Consider the following 26,722-nt stretch of genomic DNA (forward strand, 5'->3'; position numbering starts at 1 on the left):
TTGCGTTTTCCTTACTTATTTTCTTCTTTATTTTTATTTTCCCAACAATTTCAAGGCATGCATGCAACGAGTAAAGAGCTTTTATATATATATATATATATATATATATGCAAATTGCAAATATGAGAAATGCCCAACCCCTGGCTACGAAGTTTTAATTAGTGATCAGTGTGTATATAAATTAAGGAATCAACAACTATGATGTGAAGATCTCCGTCAACGAATCAAGCAATATCTGCTCCTTTCTCAGTTGTGGTTTTAAATCACATCCGATTATACTATAAATTTGACTGCAATCAGCTTCTTTTAATAGTTCTCTTCTTCACAGCTTAGTACATGTTTGAGATTGAGATGAAAAATATTCCTCATAATTTTAGGGCTTATAACTTAGTTTAAGTAATACATGTAAATTCTTCTGTGGTTACAGAAACAATAACTTTGTGAAGAGTTTTGAAACTGTGCTCAGAACTCAATATTGGGGAGGCTGTGTTTAAAGGGGATGCTTTGGAGGTTGTTAAGGCTGTAAATTATGCAGATGAAAATTGGGAGTAGAATAGTCAAGTGATAGCAGATTGCAGAGAACTGTTGGTACATAGACCTATGTGGTCAGTTACACACACATATAGAGAAGCAAACAAGATAGCACTTTTTTTAACAAATTATGCATACAATATAAATGAGAATTTAGTATGGATAGAAGATGGTCCAGAAGGCCATTTCAATTTTATACTCCAAGACAATATTGTATTGTCAACTTTTGATGAATAGAAGCAGGAATGTTTGATTTCCAAAAAAAATAAAAAATAAAAGTTAATAAGTTTTACTATTAAAAAATTATTTACTATTTGGTAACTATATATTTAAAACACTTCATAAATTCCAAAGTTTATGTTATATTTTTTTAGAAACAAAATTTTTTTTAAAAAAAACAACAAAAAAAGAACTGTTTTCTTATGTATAAATGACAAATTGACAATCATTTAATTTTTTAAAAATTATAATCATATCCTTAAAAGTTTGAAAGCTATAACTATCTGAAAGTTGTATGTATATTTTCTCTCATTGACAATCTTTTTAAAATTTGAACTACATTCCAGATTATCCAAAAAAATACGTTTGATGTTATTCCTCAAACATGTTTTTTAACTTATTTGAGATTAAAAATTATTTTAATATGTAACACTCAAACAACCTAATTTTCCATTAAAGAGCTTTTAATGTTATTTAAATATTTTTTAAAACTCCTAACCCAACCCCAAACAAGCCCTTAATCAAGAAACATGATTAATAAACAATATGATTATGTTTACTTGTACGTTTAATCCATGGTGAGGACTAACGTAACACTGATCAACATATATATATAGTTTGTAGATTACTTTTGGGAAATTACATTTTATATCTCTAAATAATTACCATTATTACTCTTTCCAATTCATATTAGAAACTACCAAAACAATCAAATAGATAGTCACACACACACACACACACACACACACACACACACACATATATATATATATATATGAAAATGTTTCGATAGTTAAAATGTACGTGATCATGGTTTGAGGGTGAAAAACATATTTTTCCCTTTGTCATTATACATCTTAATTGACAAGTACTATTAAAACGCAATTAATAATGATCCTATGCAATGAATTTATTAATCACTAATGCATGTATATTGAAAATTACAGATTCAGATACTTACAAAATGTAGAATTAAACTCATTTAAAACTAAATCCCAACTAACTTATAAGGAAAATGTGCTACACAATATGCATATGGCATTTTAACTAATTCTATCCAATTAATGCTGGTTAAAATATTATTTGTTTTCACTTATTTCCAGGGTAAAAGTCAGATTAAACTCGGTCAGAATTACTATATTTCTAATGAATGAATGTAGTACTGCAGTACCCATGATATTGACTCGGGTACGTACGATTCATAATGTGGCGGAGTTATAAGTTTTTGAATGTGAGCAATGAGCATGAAACGATCCATTGAAAACATTATGTTCCTTGCACGATGAGAAAGATCGAAAGTGAAGGACATATATATATAACATTACTCTCTAATTTTAATATCAAGATGATCTGTCTTACTCGTAGAATCATTTTCTTGAATGCTTATATATATATATATATATATATATGTATATATATACATATATATATGAGAAAAGATGTTTATAATTGTGAATTATATAACTGTTGCGTAATTGTTTTAAAAAAAATTAATAAAATATAAAATTTACATAAAAATAATAATTTTTTAATAATAGACTCTACTATTTTTCAAAAATATATATACTTAACAACTATTACGAAATTGACAAATTTTAGAAGAAACACTTTAATTAAAAAAATATTAAATATACTTAAGAAAAACTTAAAAAAAAAAAAAAAAAAACTGGCCAGTAAAACGTCATAAAAGAATCCGTAGAATATTCGAGGCATCTATAATACACAGGCCATAACTGATCATGTAACTGTACCTATCGGCTATCGAGAGAGATGGACATGAAATTCATTGTCATTAATTGTGCTAGCTAGCTAGCTAGCTCCACAATATTAAATTCTAATCCTTTCGAGGTTATGGACAAATTAATTATATTAATGCGCCGTTACACTTACATATAGATATATATATCTTATTGGGCACAAAAAAAAAAAATTATTTTTTTATTTAACACAAATTATTTAGCACAAAATTATTATTTTACCAAACATAAATTTCTTAGTTTAAAGTAGTTTAGATGTGTCTGTTGGAGTGTTGCCTCGTGGAATTCATAAAAAAGGCAAATAAAAAATAAATAAATAAATAAATCAGTCTTAGCTCAGCCTTGATCCCCATATTTAAACCTAACTTCGTTCGATCGGCCTGTTGGTCGAGGTTCAAATATTCTAATCAAGCCTCATGTGTGCCTGATTGAGAAATTAATAATATAATAACACCACTTGATTTTATTGTACACGCGTACGTGTACAAGATTTTTCCTCATGGTACTATTAATTAAAAAAGAATTATATATATTTCACCTATTATATATGAAATAAAGAATTATAGAAATATTCGTTAAATAAATGAAGAACAAAAGAAGGAAATAAAGCACGACAAAGATCGTGTTTTCAAGCGTGTGCAGTATGAAATCTAAGAATAATGTTAGAATTGAATGAAAAAGACTCGTTACGATTCGATCCTTATTTGTTTTCAATCACACTCTCGTCTCTCTCAGAACCGTTAAATTATGTACAAAAATGCATTCAATATTCTAAAATATAATTTTAAAAAGATTCTAACAAAAATTGTATCTTATCATTCTTGAGATTAATTTTTCTGACACGGTGATATAAATTTTATGGATAAAAATACACTTACAAGTTATAACTCTTTTACCACCATTAATTTATTATTCTTAGCGTAGTTTTTTTTTTCTTTTTAAGTATTTTTTTAATTTTTTAGTCATTAAATAAAATTTAAAAAATATATATAATTTTATTAATAGTCACTTTCTTAATCATTAAATAAAAGAAAATTAAAAATTAAAAAGAATAATAGGAAGGTAGTAAAAGATCAGTGATAAGACTTATATCATTATTCAAATTTTATAAGATGTTAATCCAACATATTTTCAAGAGAAAATAATCAAAATATAGTATATATATCTATATATATATATATATATATATTTATATATATAATATGACAAACAGCTTTAATGCATGCATGGCTGACACATGAACTAAAAGTTTGTACATATAGTCAAAAAGGAACATATTATTCGAAATATTCTCAAAACAAAATGAAAAGTAAAAAAAAAACCACAGGCAGAGAGATCGAGACTAGCTGCTCGACAAATTAGAGCTGCTAGCACGATCATGGTACGTGCTAGTGTTTGATTGTGGGACGATGGCTGTCTTCTTAAAGATAACTACAGTTGTGAGTTTGGCATTTTCATTTATTTTACAATTATGAGCCTTTCATACTTATCTTCCCATCGATGGAGCTTAGATACGATAATCACTTAACATGAACAAGTAGGTGAAAGAACGTGAAACGCACGTGGATGGAAAGCAACTAATGGTACTTGTAATGAAAACTCCCATACATAAGAATTTTGTCCATCTTCCCCAACATGTATAGATATTTGATCTTGCTGTCTGTTTTTGTAAGAGGCATCTTTGTTGGGTCCAATTCAAATTTCTAGGTCGGAACATTACAGAAGCTAGCTCTTTAATTGGATTCCAATAATCACGTTGTCCTTTTCATGAGCATGCATTTGTCGTAATTGCACCGTCCAATTGCAACCGTGAATCATCAAGTACGCGGTACTCTTTAATTATATAAGTATTAATGTTTCTGTTTATAATGAGATTGAGTAGTACTACTACATGCACGATATATATATACACACACGATCTTCATAGATTATTATCTATATATATTAACGCTAATCATGTTGTGGTTGCAAATTAAGAAAGATTGGTCAAGAATAAAGATACAATACTAAGTCCTATATGAAGAAAAACGTATATTTGTAATCAATTAATACGTACGTACGAAGTAATTAATATATATTATACATGAAATAATTATCATCTATATGCCCTTAATTTGGCTCTTTTTAAACCCGCCTTCTCAATTTTTGACTTTTATTGCCGAAATATACTTGTTAATACTCGAGAATATCTCTTATACTATAAAAAAATCTGATGCAACTATGCTACCATATTTATCTTTCTAATGATAGAGTCGTGCTTATAAAAAATCTGAGCCACACCAATATCTGCATTTGATGTATCTAGAATCGCTTTCTAAGATGTGCTCCCATATCATTGTGGGCCTTCATGCCCACTATGTGACTTTGTGGTTCTTAATGGATTTGGTTCGAATAAGGTTGATTATTAAGAAAAGCATGTTGCCCAAGATATATCTTAGGGATGGGCAGCAAGGCCTCGCCCCCCGTTATCTCGCTCTCGTCTACCCCACCTTGCATGAAACACCCCATGCGGGGATGGGGGGTGAATTGACCCCATAAGTAAGTCTCACACTGTTTAACTATCATTATTGTATTGTCTTGCCCTCCTATATAATGGTTGGCCTAGGAGACCAATGCAATCCAAAATAAAATTAGTCTAATGAGTTTATATTTTTTTAATTTATAAATTTCAATTTATACTTTAAATTATATTATAATTTGAGTCTAAAAAATATTTTTAGACTAAAAAAATTTGTAGACAATGGGTGGAGCGGGGGGCAAGATATGAAACCCCCCCACCCGCATGGTGCGGGGCGGGGGGCGAGGAGGGGGTGCCCCCACCCCCCACCATGCGGGTAGCACCCCTAATATATCCCATACATGGTCATGTGGAGGGAGAGTGCTCCAAAAGAATGTGAACTTTTATGAGGCCGTCTTATTGATTGATCCATATGAGCACTATGTCCTTCTGTATTTTACTTTGAGGTTGAGGTATATTGTTACCCTTTTTGGCTAATTAATTTTTTTCTCTTAAACTACAACTCAGAGGTGTTTCTTTTATATTCTAGTATTCTACATTTATTTTATATCCAAATTGAACAAATAAAAGAAAATAAGAAGTAGTTTTAAATAGACGGTCACTCTCAATTCTGAAAGTGAAAATTGCAATTCAATAATTCAATAAAACCGCATTTTGCAAATAGTTTGTATTGGCTTTAGTGTTTTTAAATTTGTGCTGCTCTAATGTTTGTATTTATTTTATATTTTGTCACTTTGTTTTAGTAACTGATCCGGTTTCTTGGTTTGATCTATGCAACAAGTTTTTAAGGTTTTGCTTTCAAACTTGTGCTACTTTGAGGATTGTATTTAACTGATTTTCTCACTTTGTTCTATTAATTGCTCAAGTTTCTCAATTTGGTCTATGTTCGATCTCTCTTGTTCTAATATAGATGTGTTCTCATTTACAAGATTCTACCTTCTTTTTAGGGGTTTTGTAATATCAATTTTTTGCTTTCCAACCTTGTCAAGAAAATAGATGGCTTCTAAGCTCGTGGAGATTATTGGACCTAATTGTTAATGCCGACAGTTAGTGTTGCTGTCTGTTCTTTGTGTTGGAAAATTAAATTTGTGGTTAGATGGTTTGTTTTATGTTTGGTTGAATTTAACATGGATTGTTAGAGAACTAAATTTTGTGGAGCTACATAACAGGGAGAAATAGATGCACAAAAGTTTTAGTAGGCTTTTTAAAAGTACTAAACTCTGTATGAATATATTGCTATGTTTAAAAATACACATTTCCTACCAGAACATTTGTGTCAACTTGTTGGTATGGTCAATTTCAATCATTGATTTAATGTCATGTTGTGATTCAGGAATAGAAAATAATGAAAATAGATTGGGTATAAAAAAACAAAAAATTGGGGGGTTAAACTCAATAAATTATAGTCAAGATTGCAAATATGGCGTTATATGTGTTTACTCATAATATCAAAGTTTATGTTCACATGTATAGACATAATATTTATCATTTAGAACTTATATTTGTATGTAGGAGATTTATCGAGTTAAAGAGCCGATGATGTCTTTGGATCCATAACAAATGATGTGCAATAAATATAATAAGAAGGATATACCCGGCTAGCTAGGGCATTGCATTTAAGAATTCATTTGCTTCAGTACGTAAAAATGATAACTTGTGCACATGCTTGATTTAGTGTACGTCATTACAAGAAAACTGTTTATTTGTGACCAGTTATTTCTTATGAAAATGAATATTTCCTGTTAAAATGAATTTGTTTTCATCGCAAATAGTCATTCTCGTTGTAAATAATCCGTCATAAATACTCTTTTTTCTTGTAATGTGTATATCTCTAAGTCTGATTAATATATTTTGGTTTTTGATTTTATGTTTTGAACTATTATATTTACACCATGATTTTAGTTTGCCTACAATGATGATGTTCACTGTAGTATAACCCCATATCAAGCATTCTTTTAATTCCTATGATTGATCTACACCAAATATTTTGTTACATGTCTTGCATTGAATGTAACAAAGGAACATGATGAAACATCTATGTTATCATGGCAAGCAAATGAGCAATTCAGAATCGCAGTATGTATCTACTATCTAAATTTTAAACCATAACTACTCACATCACAGCCTTAATATATGGTTTCTATTCACTCAAGGAAAATTACAACCAAATTCATCATTACAAGTGAACTTGAGTGATATGCATTATCTTTTCTTTTTTAATTCATCTTTTCAAAGTCTTAGCTTCTCTTACATATATGTTTGCATCATGACTTTATAGGGTGTTTCAGCTTCTTATTAAATTCAAACATGGTCGTGAGACAACTTCGTTTAGGTTTTTGATGGTCTTATGTACAAGGGTGAATATTTGTTTAAGAAAATATAGATTCTTAAGGAGCTCTTGAAGTTTAAAACTCTTGTGAAATACTGAATCTGATGATTTGGAGTGGTTTTCATAGTTTTATGGTGAACAAAAGAAGAAGCACATAATAAGAAGTGATACAGGGGTGGAAAAGGAGAATGCTGCTTAGAATTTGGTGTTCAAAATAATTTTGAACTGTATAATCTTGTTTGTTTTGGGTGAGTCCTATGCAAACTCATTTTGAACTTACACTTCAATTCACACTGATGTGAGGCTCTATTTTGTTATTCAAACAATTATACTCATTCTAAACTTTTCCTATTTCTTATATTAAAAATATAATTGGAGATGAATTCATGATGAATGTTCCATAATATGTATAGAAATTTGTCTGAAATGAAATAATTTGCTATATTCTAAGCTATTACAACTCTGATACGAATACATTTATGTTGTATGTAATAAATACATTTTTTATCATTTTGTGCTATTATATGCTTCTATATAGAACTTTTATATTTTGAAAATGTTTTTTTCTTCCAACTAGGCAAACGTGCCTGTATGTATGTATGTATGTATATATATGAGAGATTGGACCAAAAGCTTATCATGGCCGACATTGTAACCATGTCCTTTTAGTCACGTCTCTTTCTCCAATTAATATTATAATTACCTGGCCATGCATGTCTTTGATATATTACAACAGAGTTTTTTTTTTTTTTTTTACTTTTGTTGCATAATATTCTCTTAGTAGTCCTGATTTTTGAAGGAAGCAAGCCTGGAATTTAATAGAGATATCCAACAAATCTTAAGATCCAGTACTACTACTGTATATTTTGCCCTGGCCTATTAATTTTCCTGATGTTTGAAGATCATCATGGTCTCCTTTACAGCTAAGTATACTAGTTTTGCACCACTAATTGGCTTGGTCAAAGAGAATATATATTCTATCTCAAAAAAATATGGGTGGAATGGTATTCGTAGATGAATATATAATCATGTCTTCATGAGAACTTCATAATCAACAGATCAGCATCGAGAGGGATCCAGTATTTCCGAACCAAATTAATGTCTGTGAGATTTAACTTTCTTGAAAGGTACAAGCGAATTATATATGCTGCATATAGACACAGATCTAGAGAGAGAGAGAGAGAGAGAGAGAGAGGATGCCTTGATATAAAGATGAAAATGGTGGAATGATTTATTCATGATCGATTTTGATATGCGAATACTAAAAGCTGTGTCTGTCTTATGGGTGACCAATATATTGTATCATGCCCACTTTCAAATGTCAGTCAAAAGGCTAATAGTTATAATTTGGATGGAATATTCAACAGAAATCGTGCTGACCGAATAGCCATTTCAAGAGCAACAGGTTTTTTTTTCCCCCTTTAATTGGAGAATTCGTGAAGATCATGTATTAAAATGGAAAGAGTAATGGAATATACAACAGAAGTTGTATGCTGATCACTGAACGATACGATTCCTAGCTAATAAGACTAATGGATTTCTTTTGTGATGATTTATGTTTCAAAATGGAAAGGAATAAATGCACTACTGATTCTTTTACTTTCGTTTGTTTCAATTTTCTGGTGATCATCTTGGACTCAGTGGAAGAGTCAAGATGCTCTCATTAAGGTGCTTCTGCTTAATTAATTTCTTTAAACCATCAAGTGTTCCTCCACTCCCGGCCGCCCCTCCTCTTCCCTCTTCCCCCCCAAAAAAAAAAAAAAAAATCCCAAACCAAAAACCCTTAACCAAAAATTCAAAATTCTCATTAAGGTTTTTCATGAAAAACCATGCTGGTTAATTACTAATCTTCCATGCATGTACCATAGTGGTCGGTGGCATGTGTTTGTACGTACGAGTTTGAAAGTTGGAAGAGAGATCGACAAGAGAGTGAGGAAAAAACTGCCAGTTATACATTAAAATCCTCACAAATCTTAAACAACATTTGTACACAAGTTGTAACATTAAAGTGATCGTTTGAATACTAAGAATATTTTAGAATATCTGTAAATAATAGTAAAACAATTTATGTATAATAATAAAAAAAATAGTGAATAATTTGTGAAGTGGGCACCATGTCTCGGCCTTCATATGCTCATAGGTTGTGAAGTGACTTAATTAAAGCAACGTCAAGAGCTTTGATGGTTGGCCTTAAAGACCAACAATGGGTTATATTTAGAGGACTGTTATATAGCTCATCCCCCCCATTTGGATGAGGTACTTCAAGCATAAAAGTAAAAATCTCTCTCTCAAATATATTTTTCTTAGTCCTGACATTTAGATTGTGAAAAATATGAGTGTTGTCTTTGATTTTACCACACGATACATTTCACCATCGACGATGATGAATTTTGGCAAACAACAACTGTGAAAAAGTTCATGGAAATATCCAAAATTTACCATTCGAGATAATATCATTTCTGTTGTACTCTGATTTAAAATTTTTAAAACAATTTTTAAGAGATCTTCGATCAAAGAATTAAAAAAATATATATCTATTTATCGAGCATTGCATGTCACGTTTCACAATTCATATGTTAAGATCTTTCTAGTTAATAAAGGGTAACTTGGGTCGTCTGTGACTCGTTTAATAATTGTACTGTTCACTTATAACCAGACGACTGAATAATGGATCATCAGAAATATGTACGAAAAACGCATCAAAATGATCACACGTTTCACACTTTCACTATTAGAGGTTAATTAATGGACTCCCTCTCACGTGAATGGGGACCAAAGACTGACCCAGAATGCTCTCTGGGCATGCATGGGATTCAGATCCTTCAATGTTCACGCATCAGAAATCGTTTTCTTTTTTTTTTCTCCAGCCCAAATTGTCGCAGCCAATTTTCTAGGGGTATGGCCGCGAGTACAACTTGCATGTGAGAATTAGATCCCCATTCATTGGGAACACAGAACATGTTCAGATGGGCCTTCAATTTGCTGAACAAAAATACGATCGGTTGCTCGATATATATGATGGAGAATAGCTTAAAGCCTCCAAGTATACTTTTTCCAGAGCCTCGATATAATATAGTGATTAATATCATGTAAAATCATTACTTGTTTTAAAAATTTAAGATGATAAAAAAATATAGATTTTATTATTTATTTTATATCTTAACTCTAATTCTGATGTGCGGGTTAGACTATTTCTCAATAAGTAAGTCCAATACGTAAAATATTTAATTAAATAAGATTGAATATAGAGTCAATATTTAAATTCAAGACTTCTATTCTAATACTATGTAAAAGTGCCCACAATTTTGATAAAATGCACCATGCAAAATGTGTGCTTGTGTTGTATTTATAAACTATTTACGTACAATATGACAACTATAGATTCTACATAGATACCATTAAGGACTAATCATTACTGAACTTCTGGTGTTGGATTAGGACTCATTGCTATTGGACTTTTATCTTCAATGCAATCTTTATCTTTATCTTGTTTTGGAGGTAGACGTGGACTCGGGTTTAAACTCTATTCTTGCATATCAAGAGGTTGTAGAGATAGATTTGGAGTTGGACTCTCTTGTGCTGTTGATGAATACGGTTCAATAATGCACGATTTAAAACTCTTGGATTCATTTATCCAACTATTTGAAAATTCGAAGTATAGACTTATAAAGAGTTGGAAAATATTCTAGCTATAAAAGGATTACACAAAAGTAATCCTACAAACTGACGTGGCATGATGTGGTTCGTCAGATTATAAAGTTACTTGTATTATAAAGTAGATATAACAGATAAGATAAACCTACGTCAATTTGTGAGAATGTTTTTGTGTAATTTTTTATAAATGTAGCAGTACTCGAAAGAGTTCAAACTCAAACCTGTCTATAATATTCAATTACCAATTTATCCTAAAAGGTTCAACTTAATGAAAATATGAAATTTCGATCAGATTTAATGATTTAGTTTTCATTAATTCCAACAAGCAATAAAATTTAATCAGTAATAAACCTTCTTCAAGATGATGAGGTTTTAGGTTAATTATTCTCAAAACTGAATGAAAATGAATATAGCGCATATGATAACCTGGCCAGTCTTGTTATCAAACTAGCTAACAGTTGTCAGCAATTGTACAAGGCGAGTTTGATCATGTGTTTCATTTGCTGAATAATGCTATTTATTTACTTTTTTTCAAAAGAAGTGCGTCGGGTTTAAACTCATCTCTATAATTACAAATATAATTTCTCTTATATAAATTACACCACCGCGCGCAGACCTTTAACTGCTATCTTTTTATTGCTTTTGAAAATATTTCTTGCGCACAAAAGAAGTTTGGTTACAATAGAACACGATTAATGTAGCACCAGCAGAATATTACAGTGCTGCTTAACATCCACGTACAAGCGAAACAAATAGACTATAAGACTCATGCGCGCAAACATGAACAAACGACGTCCATCAGAACCCTTTAATAATGGAGGAGGGAAGGAGAAAATCATGATCAGTATTTGTTTAAGGAACCCGAGTCCTGCATTCTGGAAAGCGCCTTCTCGAGTTGGCTCCACTTCTGCTCCAATGTCCCAATATACCCAACGGAAATTCTCACCAACCCTGGTGAAATTCCAGCCAGTTCCTTCTCCTGGGTATTCATCTCACTACTGGTACTACTGCCAGAGCAGGACAGGAGGGTTTCGTAGTATCCCAGGCTAACTGCCATGAACCCAAACTGGGTGCTATTCTGCAGGTAGTGCATCAGCCTGTTAGCCTTTTCCTCGGTCTCCATGTCCACGCAGACGAGCCCTCCGTAGCCGTAGTCCTTGTTGGCAAAGGACTTCAAAAGGGTGTGCTGCGGGTGATCTTCAAGCCCAGGGTAGATTACCTTTAGCCCCAGCTTCTTCATCCTGGTGGCGAAAACCAGTGCTCGGTGGCAGTGCTCCTTCATTCTCAGGCCTAAGTGAGGAATTCTCTCGGATAGCTCAAATGCAACCTTGGCGTTCATCGTAGGCCCCAAAATCATCAGGGGCCCTTGGTGGAGGTCCATCATGGAGTTCACGAGGCTTGCTGGCCCACACACAGCTCCTGTTATTTGTCATCGTGGATATTATATTACAGTCGAATATTTAGTGCAACGTCGACACTTCAGGGCCTCAGACCGTGATCAAATTCTTGAAAATAGCATGAAAATATTATCCACAAGACATGCATAAAAAGCTGCCACGTTTCCAAATATATACCAAACCATTTTCGAGAAGACAAATTAACGCTTCAGCCTTCAACCACTTTCATAATTTACGTTATTTAAAGCTATCCAGATATTATAGTTTAACCGACAACGACAAGCGAGGAGGACCCAAAGCTAGCGATATTATAACTCTGGACAGGACACACTCCACCGTGTGATCCTAGTCGTACTGGGGAAAAACGAATGAAGTTCATCTGCCGCATAACACAAGCAATAAAGGTCCAGTGAAAAAAGAACATATAACACGTGGCATGTTTCCAAGGTGGAACTGGTAGTCTAGATTACATCATTCACTACGAGTAAGAATTAGGTTACCTTTGGATAGCTAATATATTTTAATATTTTTTAAATATTTTTATATTTTTAAACATATTTTACATATTAAACGTAATAAATTATCTTCGTATTAAAATCTTTTTAAAAATTAGTATAATATTTATCATTATTATATATAAATAAAAAATAAAATTAATAATATTTATCACTATTATATATAAATAAAAAATAAAATCATTATAATATTTATCATTATTAAATATAAATAAAAAATAAAATCACTATAATATATAAATAAAAAATAAAATTACTATAATATTTATCATTATTATATATAAATAATAAATAAAATCACTATAATATATAAATAAAAAATAACATTACTATAATATTTATCACTATTATATATAAAAAATAAAATCATTATAATATTTATCACTATTATATATAAATAATAAATAAAATCATTATAATATTTATCATTATTATATATAAAAATAAAATAAAAGCATTACAATATTTATTAATATTAAAAAATCACTATAATAAAATCACTATAATATTTATTATTAAAAATAAAATCACTATAATATTTATGGGACCTACGTCTTTTTCAACTACCTATTTAAAAGTCAACAACTTAATATATTTCACACATCTAAACAGTTCAAAATATTCTCAATGAAATCTACAAACTCATTTTAATTTCTACTTATAACTATTCACAAATATTTTCAACACTTCTAAAATATTCTCACTAGTACGCGAATCCAAAGTCTCTCGTGGAGCTAGCAAAATACATGTTTTTGTTATAAAAAAATTTATAAAATTATTTCAAATTATTTAATTTTATATAATATGTTATACCTATTTTACAATATAAATAATTTTATAATATAAAATATTATATTAAATCACGTTATGAACTTATGAATTTAATTTATTAAATTATTTTATAATTAAAGATTTTTTCCAGTAAACTCTTAAATCAATGTCACATTTTTTAACGTGTTTTTATTTTTATTCCAATCCTTTCCTTTCCTTTTCTTTTCTTTTTTAAAAAAAGAAAATACAAAAAAACACGATTACGGTAGAAAAGTTGATAGACGAAAAAATGCTTGCTTGCCTGCAATAATGTCGGCCCCACCGCTGATAAACTTGGAGATACTGTGGACCACGACGTCGACGCCGAGCCGTGCCGGCGAGACCACCATGGGAGCAAAGGTGTTGTCGACGACAACCTTGACACCCTTGTCGTGGGCTATCCGGCAAAGTTCGGGTATGTTGGCCACTTTCAGCGTGGGGTTCGCGATGGACTCGAAGTACAGCACCTTGGTTCGGTCATGGACGATGGCGTTCCTCACCGCCTCCAAATCGTCCACGTCCACGAACGTCGTAGTAATGTTGCATGCCCTGGGGAGGAAGTGGGTCATCAGGGCGTGGGTCCCGCCGTAGAGGGCCGTGGAGGCGACGACGTGGTCCCCACTGCTGACGAGATGGAGGAGAACAGAGGAGATGGCGGCCATGCCGCTGGAGGTGCAGTAGGCAGCCTCAGTGCCCTCGAGAGCCGCCATTTGACGGCTGAGATTCAACACTGTGGGGTTGAAGTGACGGCTATAGATGAAGAAGTCCCGGTCGGGGCCAAGCTCCCCGGCGAACATTCGGCTCAGCGTCTCGGGCTCCATCACTGTGAAGGTTGCCGAGGCCTCAATGGACATGTTCACGCCTCCGTGCTCGCCGAACTCGTGGCGCGCCGCCGCTAACGCTGCTGCCGGGTCCTCCCACGTCGATACCGAGGACAGCATTTGTTTCTTCACGGTGATGAGATTATCGCCGTCCAAGTCATCGGGCTCGGTTCTTTTCTTGTCGGGGAAAGCAAAGCTTTGGGTTTTGGTTTCAGCCATGTGTTCGGGGCTTGGGTGCACAATGCAAATGGCACACGGGTCCGGAGAGATTGAATGGAATGGGGAGGAGGCTTCAGATGTGAAGGTTTAAATAAAGAGAGCGACAAAAGGTTACGGGCCAGAAGTTTGATTTTTTGCTTTAATTGAGACAGATAACCAACGAATAGTAATAAATATTAATGCATAATAAATGTTACATAATAATTTATAATAATATAAATAGATATCGCGTATATAGCTTTATGTCATGTAACAAATAAATAGATAGAGATCAGAGGCTCTGTATTGATCTTGCATACTGAATGTATGTTGCCCACTTAATGGGTATATACAGCATGACTGAGCTTACGCAGAATTGCTACAAGTATGGAAATAACAAACACCACAATCTCAGCTATATATTCCTTTCCTATAATAGAGCAGACAACTAGACTATTGATGATCTTGAGTATCCTGTGTGTTAATGGTGAGTGTTCTGGAATATTGGATGCTAACTCTGTCAAGATCAAGCCCTTTTCAATTCAGCAGGACAAAAGACGCAGATCAGTGGGACGGGTTGATGCCCAGTTGCCCATGACCTATATATATAATATATATATATGATACCAAAACAGCGGAATGAAGCAGAACCAGATTGGAGAAGAAGAAAATAAAGGAATGAAGCAGAACCAGATTGGAGAAGAAGAAAATAAAGCAAAGCAGATAAATATGCACAATTAAAGGCAGGCGGTAGAACCGACCATATGCATGAATGCGATGCAAAATAAAGAAAATAAAACAGATAATAAGAAAATAAACATATTCATAAACTTTACAAAGATTACAAAGTTTATGGCACAAGGTAGAGCAGATTTGCTCTTGATATTTGAGAGTAGAAGGAAAGCAGAAAGCTTACAAGGTTGTTTTTCTAAAATTGTCTCTGCCTAAAATGCAAATGAGGTTCTCCTTTTATAGATGAAGGAGTTCCTGTTTACAAGAGAAATCCGTGAATAACAGCTGTCAAAACTGTTTGGGCACGGGTAAAAGTAAAAGTGAACAGTGTTAGTACTGTTTAACCACGGGTATCATTATTGTGTCTGGCGGCTGGATGCTGCTTTCGGCACAAAACGACAAAGCTTGTTTAAAGGAGACTGGTCAGTGGATCTGTCCATAAGTCTTCTTTGAACTCAAATAGTAGTTTTGACAGAAGTGGATCTTCTGTCTGGTAGCAAGTAGCAATTATTCTTCGTCTGTGTAAAACCCAGAGTTACCAAAGATATTGCTGTAAGAAGCCTCTGATGCAGTATCTGAGTCTTCGTCTTCAGATTTGCTTTGAGATTTTGATAATGATTCTTTTAAGATGTTGATTAAATCCTTTTTATTAAGTCCGTCAAAGATATCAGTTTTCTTTTTAGACTTAGAGGATTTTGAGGATGAACTGCCCTTTCCCCCCCCCCGGATTTTGTTGGAGAAGCAGGGGCCTGAATCAATGGATATTCAGGAGCTTTGGATGGTCCAGCCATGATCTTTGGAAATTCCTTTTTATTGTGCAGGTTGGGTGCAGTCTGAGGAAAATCTTTGATTAATAAATCAACAATCTTTTGATTATGTTCAAATTTATCCCACCATTTGGTGAAATACACTCTTGTCATTACATCACCATTTATTTCATAGTTCCATTTGAAGATCCACGGGAGGTGGTATCTCTTACAGAAATGTAAAGTATGGTGAAATTTTTTGGAGTGTTGATCCAAAGTTGGATCAACGATTTTTGAAAAATGTTGGTAGGCTTTTAAGAGCTCACCAGGAAGATTTTCAGGAATTAATCCGTATTGGTTCCACCATTGAGTGAACCAAAGAGGAAAATTTCCCTTAAATTTTTGATCAAATTTTATGAACCAGGAGTGGCTCATATCAGGGGTTTGGAAGAGCATGAAGCGCTTCCAAGCATCAATATAATCAAAGTAAGAAAAAGCAGTGTCTGTTTGGGCGAGTTTTTTGGAAGTAGATGGGGTGGATCCCCATTCTGCTTGAGTGATAACTCGGTGAATATAGGCACTGTGAAAGATTAATTTATTGGTATCAACCTTGTCATAAATAGGTTTGATAACCAATGAATTTGTTTGAATCAAAATACTGGAATAGAATTGGAGATTTTTTGAAAAATCTTCAGGAATCCAGTGAAAAAGAGTAGGAAAATAGGAAGAAGAAATTTGGAAAACATCTGTATATATCGTGCTGTTGGGCTCGATATGAAACAGATATGAAGCAAAATTTTTTCTCAAATATTCAGATTTTCCTTTTGGGAGGAAAAATTGGGGAGTAATAGGGATGGGTTTTGACTCAATTGCTTTCGCATATGGGTCAAAAGTAGTAGTTACTGCAGATGAAAAGGTCTGCGGTTGAACAGGTTTGCCAAGTGGCTGGAACCTGTTGGCAATGTCTAGTGCTGTAGATACGGCATTAGTGGTAGCAGATCCAGCCTCATTCTTGATGAGGTTTATACTGGGCATTGGTGGTGGTGGATTCACCTTTTTCTCTCTCTCTCTCGGGTTTTCTTTTTGCTGGCCATGATGGGTTTTCTGCAAAAATTCACGGGTGAGAAAGTCAGGGATTGAGTTTTGTGTGCCTTTGATGTATTCAATATCAAAATCAAAAACACTTAAAATAGCTTGCCATCGTGCAAAAATATGTTTTGATGCAATGTTTTTAACATCTTTTTCTAAAACAAATTTTGCAGACATGCAGTCAATTCTGACCAAAAACTTTTGATTTAAAAGGTCAGATTGAAATTTTGATATACATAGTACTATGGCCAAAATTTCTTTTTTGATAGTACTATATTTTTCTTGTGCAGGGTTCCAGGTTCCAGAATGGAAGCGAACAATTTGTTCGGATGAACCTGGTGAAACACATTGTTTCAGAATGCCACCATAACCGATGTCTGATGCATCTGTTTGGACGATTTTGAAAGAATCAGAAGTAGGGATACCAAGGCACGGAAGAGTTTTAACATGTGCTTTGATTTTCCTTACTAGATTTGTATGGATTTCTGTCCAAGGAGGAGGATTGGAAAGAAGCCGTTTAAACAAAGGACGACATTGTTTCCTCATATCCTTGTAGAAATCAGCAATATAATTGAGAGATCCTAAGAAGCTCTGCAATTGTTTTTTATCAAGAATGACATCAGGAAATTTGTCAGCAAATTCAATGGCTCTTTGGATTGGCCTAATTTTGCCTTCAGAGATGTCATAACCAATGAATCTAATATTGGTTTGGAACAATTTGATTTTTGTTGCCGAAACAACAAGACCATTGTATCTAATGATGTCAAGGAACGAATACAAGTGTTTCCAATGTTCATCAATAGATTTGAAAAAAACAAGAACATCGTCGATATAAACGATGGTGAAAGTAGAGAACGAATAAAAAATGTCGTTCATGATATTTTGGAATTCACTAGGAGCATTTTTGAGGCCAAAAGGCATGACGTTCCACTCGAAATGTCCAAAAAGGGTAACAAAAGCAGTCTTGTACCTATCTAACTCGGCTATTTGGATTTGCCAAAAACCGGACTTAAGGTCAAATTTGGAGAAGACCACAGCATCACTCAACCTATGAATTAAGTCTTGTTTATTGGGAATAGGGTACCTAATCCATTCTAAGACTTTGTTCAGGGGTTTGTAATTGATAACTAGACGAGGGGTACCACGTTCTAGTTCTGCATTTTTCTGGACATAAAAAGCAGGACAAGACCAGGGTGACTTGCTATTCCTGATAATGCCTTTATTTTGAAGATCAAGTATCTCCTTTTGACAATATTCCAGCGTCTTTCTATTCATCTGAACAGAATTAACTTTTGTTGGAATATTGGCTTCATTAAACCCTTTAATGTATGAGAGAGAAACTATGTGTTTCTTCCTATACCAAAAAGCATTTGGTAAATCAGAACAAATATCTGAAATCAAACGTTTGTTAAAATTTTCAATTTTTGAAATTAAAATAGAAGAGGATAATTGTTCAGAAATCCTTTTGTATTTAATTTCCTGTTGGAGGAAATTCAAATGTTTTTGTTTTGCTAAAAACAAAGATTTCTTTCCTTTATCCGTATCAATTTCAAAACGAGAGGCAAAATGGAATTTTACTTTTTGACCAAAAGGGTCGGTAGTGATACCGTCTTTCTCAGTCATGAAAGGATATAAAGAAGAGATAAAAGGGATTCCCAAAATCACTTTTTCAGACATGTTTTTGACTAAAACAGAGGGAATCCGAAAACAAATATTATCCTGGCAAACATGAGCATTATTGAGCTTATAATTAATGGTCATCTTTGAGCCATTTGCCGAAAATAATCTTTCGGTTGACTTTTCAAAATACTTGCTAGGAATGAGTCCTTCTTGAATGCAATTCAAGTCTGATCCGGAATCAATCATAGCAACAACAGAAAGTTGGAAATCATGAGCAACAATAATATTAACTCGAGAAAACCAATTGGGAGGAATGGTATGACGAATTAAACAGATCTGGTTGTCGGCAAGTAAATCCTGTTGACTAGAACCAGCCTCGGTCTGCTCATTGTCAGATGGAATGTCTTGATCAAGTTGTTTGTCAATCTTGATTAATAAAAATTATTGTCTTAAAACTTCGTTCTCAGATTTGAGATTATTTATTTCAGATCTGAGATCTAGAATTTCTTTTTTGACAGAATTTATTTCAAATTGTAAATCTGAAACAGAAATATCCTTGGATTTTTTCTTTGAAAATATTTCCAAGGTTTCTTGAAAATTAACCCTTTGATTAGAGGGTTCTGGATCCTTACGAACCATTACCTTCTTTAGCTTTAGAAGATATTCTTCTTTAAGCTCAGGGTTAGTAATTTGAAAAATCAAGGTTAGCAAAAGATTTTCCTGTTCTTCAGCCTTAGTTAAGACATTGATTGTCTTACTGTGAGGCTTACAACAAGTAGAATTATAATTGCAACCTAGCTTTAAGTCAGAGGGATCAGGGGTTGTAGGTTCAGAGTGATAATCTGAATCACTAGAACTATACTCCAGAATCTCCGATGATGAGGATGAATCTGTTTCTAGGAGTCGAAACAATTCTTCTTTATCAAGGGGATTGATATCCATCTGGCTGAGCTTCTTTTTAAAAACTTTGGCTTTTTCGGGACATTTGTTAGCAAAATGTCCAGTCTTGCCACATTTATAACATTTTTCAGAAGAATTATTTTTGAAATCTTTGAAATTCTTTTTCTTGAAAAATGGTTTAGAGGGTTTTTTGTAATTTTTCTTATAAAATTCATCACGGGGTTTTCTCCTGAAGCCACCATGAGGTTTAATATTTTTGTGCTTTCTTTTAGATAGAGCAATACTAGGAAGACCGAATTGTTCACAGAAAGTGCCAATTTCGTATTTGGCCTTCTTACTATTTCTCATCTGTTCACGAAGCATTCTTTGATCATGACACATACTAATACCAAGTTTCTTAACAACACTGAAGATATCACCATAAGTGTAATCCTCATAGTTAAGTAATCCATCAGCACTAGTAAGTTCTTCCTTGACTTTATAGGCAAATAGTCGAGGTAATCCATCAATAAATTTCTCCTTCCAGTAAGGCTTTTGACTGTCGTCACGAAGCATTACTCGAGAAATAAAAACATCTTGATACCATCTATAATTTGACATCTGATGACATCTGAGATTATTCAGCTGGTCGCTCACACGACTGGTTATATTGGATGGTGTACCAATAAAGTGTTTTAAAATAGTATAAATCAAAGTATTAATACCATCAGGATGTGCCATCCCAATAGCTTCATCAAAAATAGGTAAGCCTTCTTTATTGCATTTTACTGCATGTCGAATGGCTTCTCTAGCCTCATTGGTAAGATACTTATCCCACCAATTTCTTAAAACACCGGTAAAACCTTGTGTTAAAATCATAACAATATCTGGCTGTCTAATGTTATTGTTGATATAAGCATTAGCCACCATAGACATTTTACTCATGGTATTGATGATTTCTTGTTCAGAGAATCCATCAATATTCCATTCGTAAACTTTGTCAGCAGAGTAAGAAGATTGGTTTTGAAAAACTTTTTCTTCAAACTGTAAATCAGGAGGTGTGGGTCTGGAATACCAGTTCTTCGTTAGACTCATTGGTTTGGGTCCTTTTGAAGAGAATATGGCTATTTCCATGTTTTGAAAATTCTTTTCAATAAGATCAATATCTTTGTCTTCAGAGGATTCTTCGTTAGAAGTTTCTTCTGAAGTTTCTTCAAGAACATATTCATCACCATTACTGTTAAGAGTACTGGTAGAAGGTTGTTCTTTCTTTAGATCAGCTAACAATTGATCAATTTTTTCTAAATTTGTGGCCTGTGGATTTTTAAAATCTATTTTTGGCCTTTCTTCAGGAAGACTGATCAAAGGTTTTTCAATCTTTTTCTTTGGCTGATCTTTAGGGAAGACCAAAGGATGATCATTTTTAAAAATAGGAGGGGTAGTAAAAATAGATTTTTCAACCTTTTCTTCAATCCGATCTAACTGATCTCCGATCGTTCGAAGAGCAAGATTCGCAAAATTGTTTTGGGAAATAATCTTTTTTGCTTCTTTCAGAATCTTGTCCTTTTCTGGATCTTTTGAAACAGCAGTATCAGATAGTTTAAAAGGGGAAGCAATAACTTCCGATCCTTTAAAGGGAATAACGACTGTCTCCAAAGGAGGATAACTGGATTGAATTACAGTCCTTCATTCTTTCTTGACAAAATCATTTTTAACAACATTTAAAGTATTTTTTGAAACATAGGTGTTTTCTGCAAAATCTAGAAGAGAAATATGCTGTTGAAGCCTATTCATTTCTTCCTTCCATTTGCGTTTAACACGTTGTTTTTCCAAATCTGAAAATTTTTCAACATAGGCTTTTCGCCTTTGTTTGTTTTTAGGTGAAGCAAAATCTTTTAGTAAAGCAGGTAAATCAATTTCAAAAGGTTTGTTCAAAACATTTAAACTGTGGTGAACAGGTGCAACAGGGGCTTGCATATCTGAAACTGTTGGGGACATAGAAGAAATATCTTCATTGTCTGCTTCATCATTTATGTTCTGGTCTTTTGAAGAACCAGCAGCTCCTTGTGCTGTATAGAAAGCAGAAGCAACTTGAGAGGAAGTAGAAACTCCTTTCATCTTTAAACTGCAATAATATATATATATATATATAAATATATATATATATATATATATATTATTGCAGCATACCAGTGCTACATGTCATTGGTCTCAAAGTCCATTTACATGATCTACTTCAAGTCGTTTGTCCTCCATTGATTATACACGTGAAGAAGGACCTAACTAAGATGTCTAGAAGCTTCTATTCTTATTCTTTTATTCTCATTCCTTTTCTGTTATGATGAGTTATATAGTGATTCTTTCATTTTGCCTAGCTGTTAGTCGTGTACCCAGCATATAATATACATTCCTTTGTGTATAGAAATCTTCTCGAACAATGCAATTCACAGTAGAGCAATTTCTCTAATTTCTCTTTGTTGCAAATTGTACCACTTCCTCTTCTTTTCTTGCATGGTATCAAAGCGTAGATTGATCCTCTGATTTCGTATTTCTTTCTTTCCCCTTTGCCATGAAAGAACAATCAGCCAACATTGAGAATGATACTGCTCCAAATCCAAAACCCACTTCCCCTTTTCTCAATTTCTCTAACCCAAACAATCATTATCATGTTGATCATGGAGACAACACCACTGTTACCCTTGTTATTGAACTTCTCACCACCGACAATTATGCAACATGGTCACAAGCTATGTGTCGAGCTCTTAGAGTAAGAAATAAGCTCGATTTTATCAATGGGAGTACTGCCAAACCTACTGGCCCTAAAGACCCTTTACTCGATGCTTGTGAGAGGTGCAATGACATGATTGTATCCTGGATACATAACTCTATCAGTACTTTATGAAATCAAGTGTTGCTTTTGTTGATGATGCATGGGATGTGTGGAATGAACTCAGGGACCGCTTCACCCATGACCTCACATCTTCCAATTGAAATGGAATCTGGCTAGTCTGAGACAAGAACATGATCCAGTGAGTATGTACTATGGTAACTCAAGACTCTATGGGATGAACTTGTTGTTTATGTTCTTATACATGCTTGTACTTGTGGACAATTGACTGTTCTAAATGGTAGACATCAAATGGACAATGTCATTCAATTTCTTATGGGACTAAACGATAGGTACACCAATGCTAGAGACCAAATCATGCTCCTTGACCCTATTCCCCTTGTCAACAAAGTTTTTTCCCTCATTCAACAGCAAGAACAACATCACCAAATCATTTATGCTTCTCCAAACCCCGACATTATGGCCTTGATCACCAACACTTATTATTCCTCTTTCAAACCAAATATGAAAACTTCTATGAGTGGAAAGAAAGATAGACCATACTGCACTCATTGTCGTATACAAGGTCATACTCTTGACAATAGTTTCAAGATAGGGAATGCACAAGCTTCCATTTGCACCCACTGCAATCAGACTAGTCATGTGATTGAAAAGTGTTATAAGTTACATGGTTACCCTCAAGGGCACAAATTTTATAAGGGAAAGAATTTTGGACCATTTGTAAATTAAACCAGCTTATCAATTGATTCTAATCTAGAGGAAATTTGTGAGGATAGAGTGAGTTTTACTAAGGAGCAATATCAGCAGCTCATGAACTTGCTCTAGCATAAGTAGGGATGTAAATTCAAACCAGAAAATCGGAAAAACGGACCGGACCGGACCAGTTTTACCGGTTTTGAACCGGTCTGGTCCGGAATCGGTTTTTAAAACGTAAAAACCGGCCGGTTCCGGTCTGGTTCCGGTTTCAGGATTTTTTGAACTGGACCGGACAGGTTGATTAAAGAAAATAAAAAATAATATTTTGTATATATAAGTTTTATACAAAATATTTTATATATATATTAAATATTAATATATATAAGGTTTATATATAATGTATAATTATAAATTTTTATGTGAAATTTTATATATAACATATATATTCATATATGAAATAATTTCTTATTATAATTTATAAATTATTACATAAAATGTTAATACTAAATCACTAAAAGTTTATAACTAATACTAATATATAACTTATAACTATATCAATAGTCTAATATTAATACTATTATATAGTCTAATATATTAATAAAAGTATAAAACAGCTTTTTTTAAATCAATTTTTCTTTTTATAAACAAAATTTTAATGAAAAATTGTGAAATTTACATTTTAAAAAAACCGGAAAACCGAACCGGACCGGACCGGACCGGAAACCGGTAAAACCGGAAGTACCGATTTAGGAGGGTAACCAGTGCGTAATCGTTTTTGAAAAATACAAAACCGGTACATACCGGTTCGGTCCTAGATTTTATCCAAAATCGAACCGGACCGGTTACACCCCTAAGCATAAGTGTTTTTCAACTGCTTGCCCCTCTGCGAATCATGCACAAGTTGTTCATCAACCTTTTTCCACTAAACCTAAAGCTTCAAAGATATCTGGTATACCTTTTTGCCTTTCTTGTTTTGATTACAAACCTCTGCATTCTTCTAAAACCCCTTGGATAATAGATTCGGGTGCCACGGATCACATCAGCTATAGCACTTCTTTTTTATCATCTATTATTCCAAAAGTCTCTTATTCATTCAAATTGTCTAATGGTACTTCCATTATCATCACTCGCTTAGGCAATGTTCAGGTCACCAAGAACATTCTCCTTAAGAATGCCTTGTGTGTACCATCTTTTTCATTCAATTTGATTTTTGTCAAAAGATCACTTACAGAATCACTCACTTGTTTGTTTTTCTTGTCTAATCATTGCTTCATTCAGGACCTTTCCACGTGAACCACGATTAGGATTGGTAAAGTCAAGAGCAGTGTCTACCATCTCCTGCCAGAGTTGTTCCTCCAAATGCCCTTGTAGCAGTTTTATCATCTATATCAGCTACCTTTTCATCTATCTTTGCTTCTGTCATGAACAATAGCAATGCTTCTAAATTTTGGCATTGTTGCCTTGGTCATAATTCTAATTCTAGGCTTGTTTTAATTGATGATCTTGATGTAAAAGACATTTTCAGTTCTAGTAAAGTTACTCCTTGTTCTATTTGTCCTATTGCTAAGCAACACAAACTTTCTTTTCCTGTTAGTCATCACAAGACTCATGCTATATTTGATATGATCCATTGTGATCTTTGGGGCCCATGTTCTATACCTGTCTATGATGGAAGTAGATTTTGCTTAACCATTGTTGATGATTTTTCACGCACCACTTGGGTTTATTTACTTCATACCAAGTTTGAAACAAGAAAATGCCTTGAGTTCTTCTATAATATGATAAAAACCTAATTTGGCACTAAATTATAGTGCTTCAATGTGATAATGGGGTTGAATTCCAAATGACATAATTTTTTAAGCAAAAATGCATATTCATCAAAGGTCTTGTGTGGAAACCCCTTAACAAAATAGAATAGTTAAGAGAAAACACCAACAGATCATAAATGTAGCTAGAGCCCTATAGTTTCAATCTGGTTTACCTCTGCATTTTTTGAATGATTGCATCCTCACAGATGTCTATCTCATCAACCGAACCCCTACTCCTTTGCTTGACAATAAATCACCTATGAAGCTTTGTTTTCTATCAAACTCACATACACTCACCTTAGAGTCTTTGGATGCCTTTGTTTTGCCACAACAATTTCTCATGATCGCAAGAAATTTGATCTAAGAGACAGGTAGTGTATTTTTCTGGGTTACCCATTTGGAGTTAAGGGCTACAAACTCTTGGATCTTGAAACTCATACCACTTTTGTCTCTATAAATGTTATTTTCCATGAACAATCATTTCCTTTCTTTTTTCTTCACCTCACTGATTCTAACCCACACCATACAGATGCTTCTCTTTCTCTTGTTTTTACTTCTCCCCTACTTGATTTCCTTGATTATCCTCCTCCTACATCTTCTTCATCTTCACCTATATTTTGTCCTTCTAATGACACTCCATCACCTTCTGCCACTATACATGTTGAATCACCTTTTGATAGTGCAATTCCTTCACTTCTTGCACCTCCATCTCCTTCCATTGAGCCTACCCTCCGCAAGTCAACTAGAACTCAAACAGCCCCTCACTATCTTCAAAGACTTGCATTATCAACAGGCTGCTTTGACTCCCATTTCTCAGTCCAAGGTTCAGGTATCTCCTCTTCCTTCTACTTGTTATTTTCCATTGCAAGATTACTTGTTTTATAATAATTTTTCCCCTTCTTTTCAAGTCTTTTCTTCTTTTATTTCTACTATCTTTGAGCCCACTTGCTACAATCAAGCAATGAAAGATCCTGACTGGTGCATAGTCATGGATGCTGAATTGCATGCCTTAGAACAAAACAACACTAGCTTGGGTTCTCACATATTTACCTCCTGGAAAGGAACCTATTGATTGCAAATGTGCGTATAAGGTAAAACACAATTCAGATGGCAGTGTAGAAAGATTAAATGCTCGTTTAGTTGCAAAGGGCTACACCCAACAAAAAGGCATTGATTACACTGAAACTTTCTCACCAATGGCAAAAATTGTGACAGTTAGATGCCGCCTATTATCCATTGCTGCAGTTCGAGGTTGGCATTTGCATCAATTTGATGTCAATAATACATTCCTCCATGGTAACTCAGAAATGGAAATCTATATGACTAAACCACTTGGTTACTCCAGAGGAGGTCCTAATCAAGTTTGCAAATTGTTAAAGAGTCTTTATGGCTTGAAACAAGCATCTAGATAATGGTATGCTAAACTTACCTCCTGTTTATTGGATTTTGGCTTCTCTCAGTCCAATGCCGATTATAGTTTTTTTTGTCAAGACAACTAATGACTCTTTTACAACTCTTCTAATCTATGTTGATGGCATCATTATGGCCAGTGACT

General features: G+C 33.7%; 1 protein-coding gene across 1 annotated transcript; it reads right to left on the bottom strand.

Annotated features, from left to right (window-relative positions):
• Nucleotides 1-11,619: 11,619 nt before the first annotated feature.
• On the bottom strand, nucleotides 11,620-14,861 carry LOC108993798 (methionine gamma-lyase). The gene is made up of 2 exons (XM_018968828.2): nucleotides 13,993-14,861; nucleotides 11,620-12,427 (listed from the first exon to the last, which is right to left on the bottom strand). Exons 1-2 carry the CDS (start codon nucleotides 14,768-14,770, stop codon nucleotides 11,850-11,852), a joined length of 1,356 nt encoding a protein of 451 aa, XP_018824373.1. The 5' UTR covers nucleotides 14,771-14,861; the 3' UTR covers nucleotides 11,620-11,849.
• Between the last annotated feature and the right edge of the window lie 11,861 nt (nucleotides 14,862-26,722).

The sequence above is a fragment of the Juglans regia genome, chromosome 9 (genome assembly GCF_001411555.2).
Source record: "Juglans regia cultivar Chandler chromosome 9, Walnut 2.0, whole genome shotgun sequence".
NCBI classification, from domain to species: domain Eukaryota; kingdom Viridiplantae; phylum Streptophyta; class Magnoliopsida; order Fagales; family Juglandaceae; genus Juglans; species Juglans regia.

Excerpts from the sequence above, each read along its gene's own strand:
- LOC108993798 (XM_018968828.2), bottom strand. The coding sequence starts at position 14,770 with ATGGCTGAAACCAAAACCCAAAGCTTTGCTTTCCCCGACAAGAAAAGA. Across the intron at positions 12,428-13,992 it reads TGGGGCCGACATTATTGCAG|GAGCTGTGTGTGGGCCAGCA; the intron begins GCAAGCAAGCAT and ends GACAAATAACAG.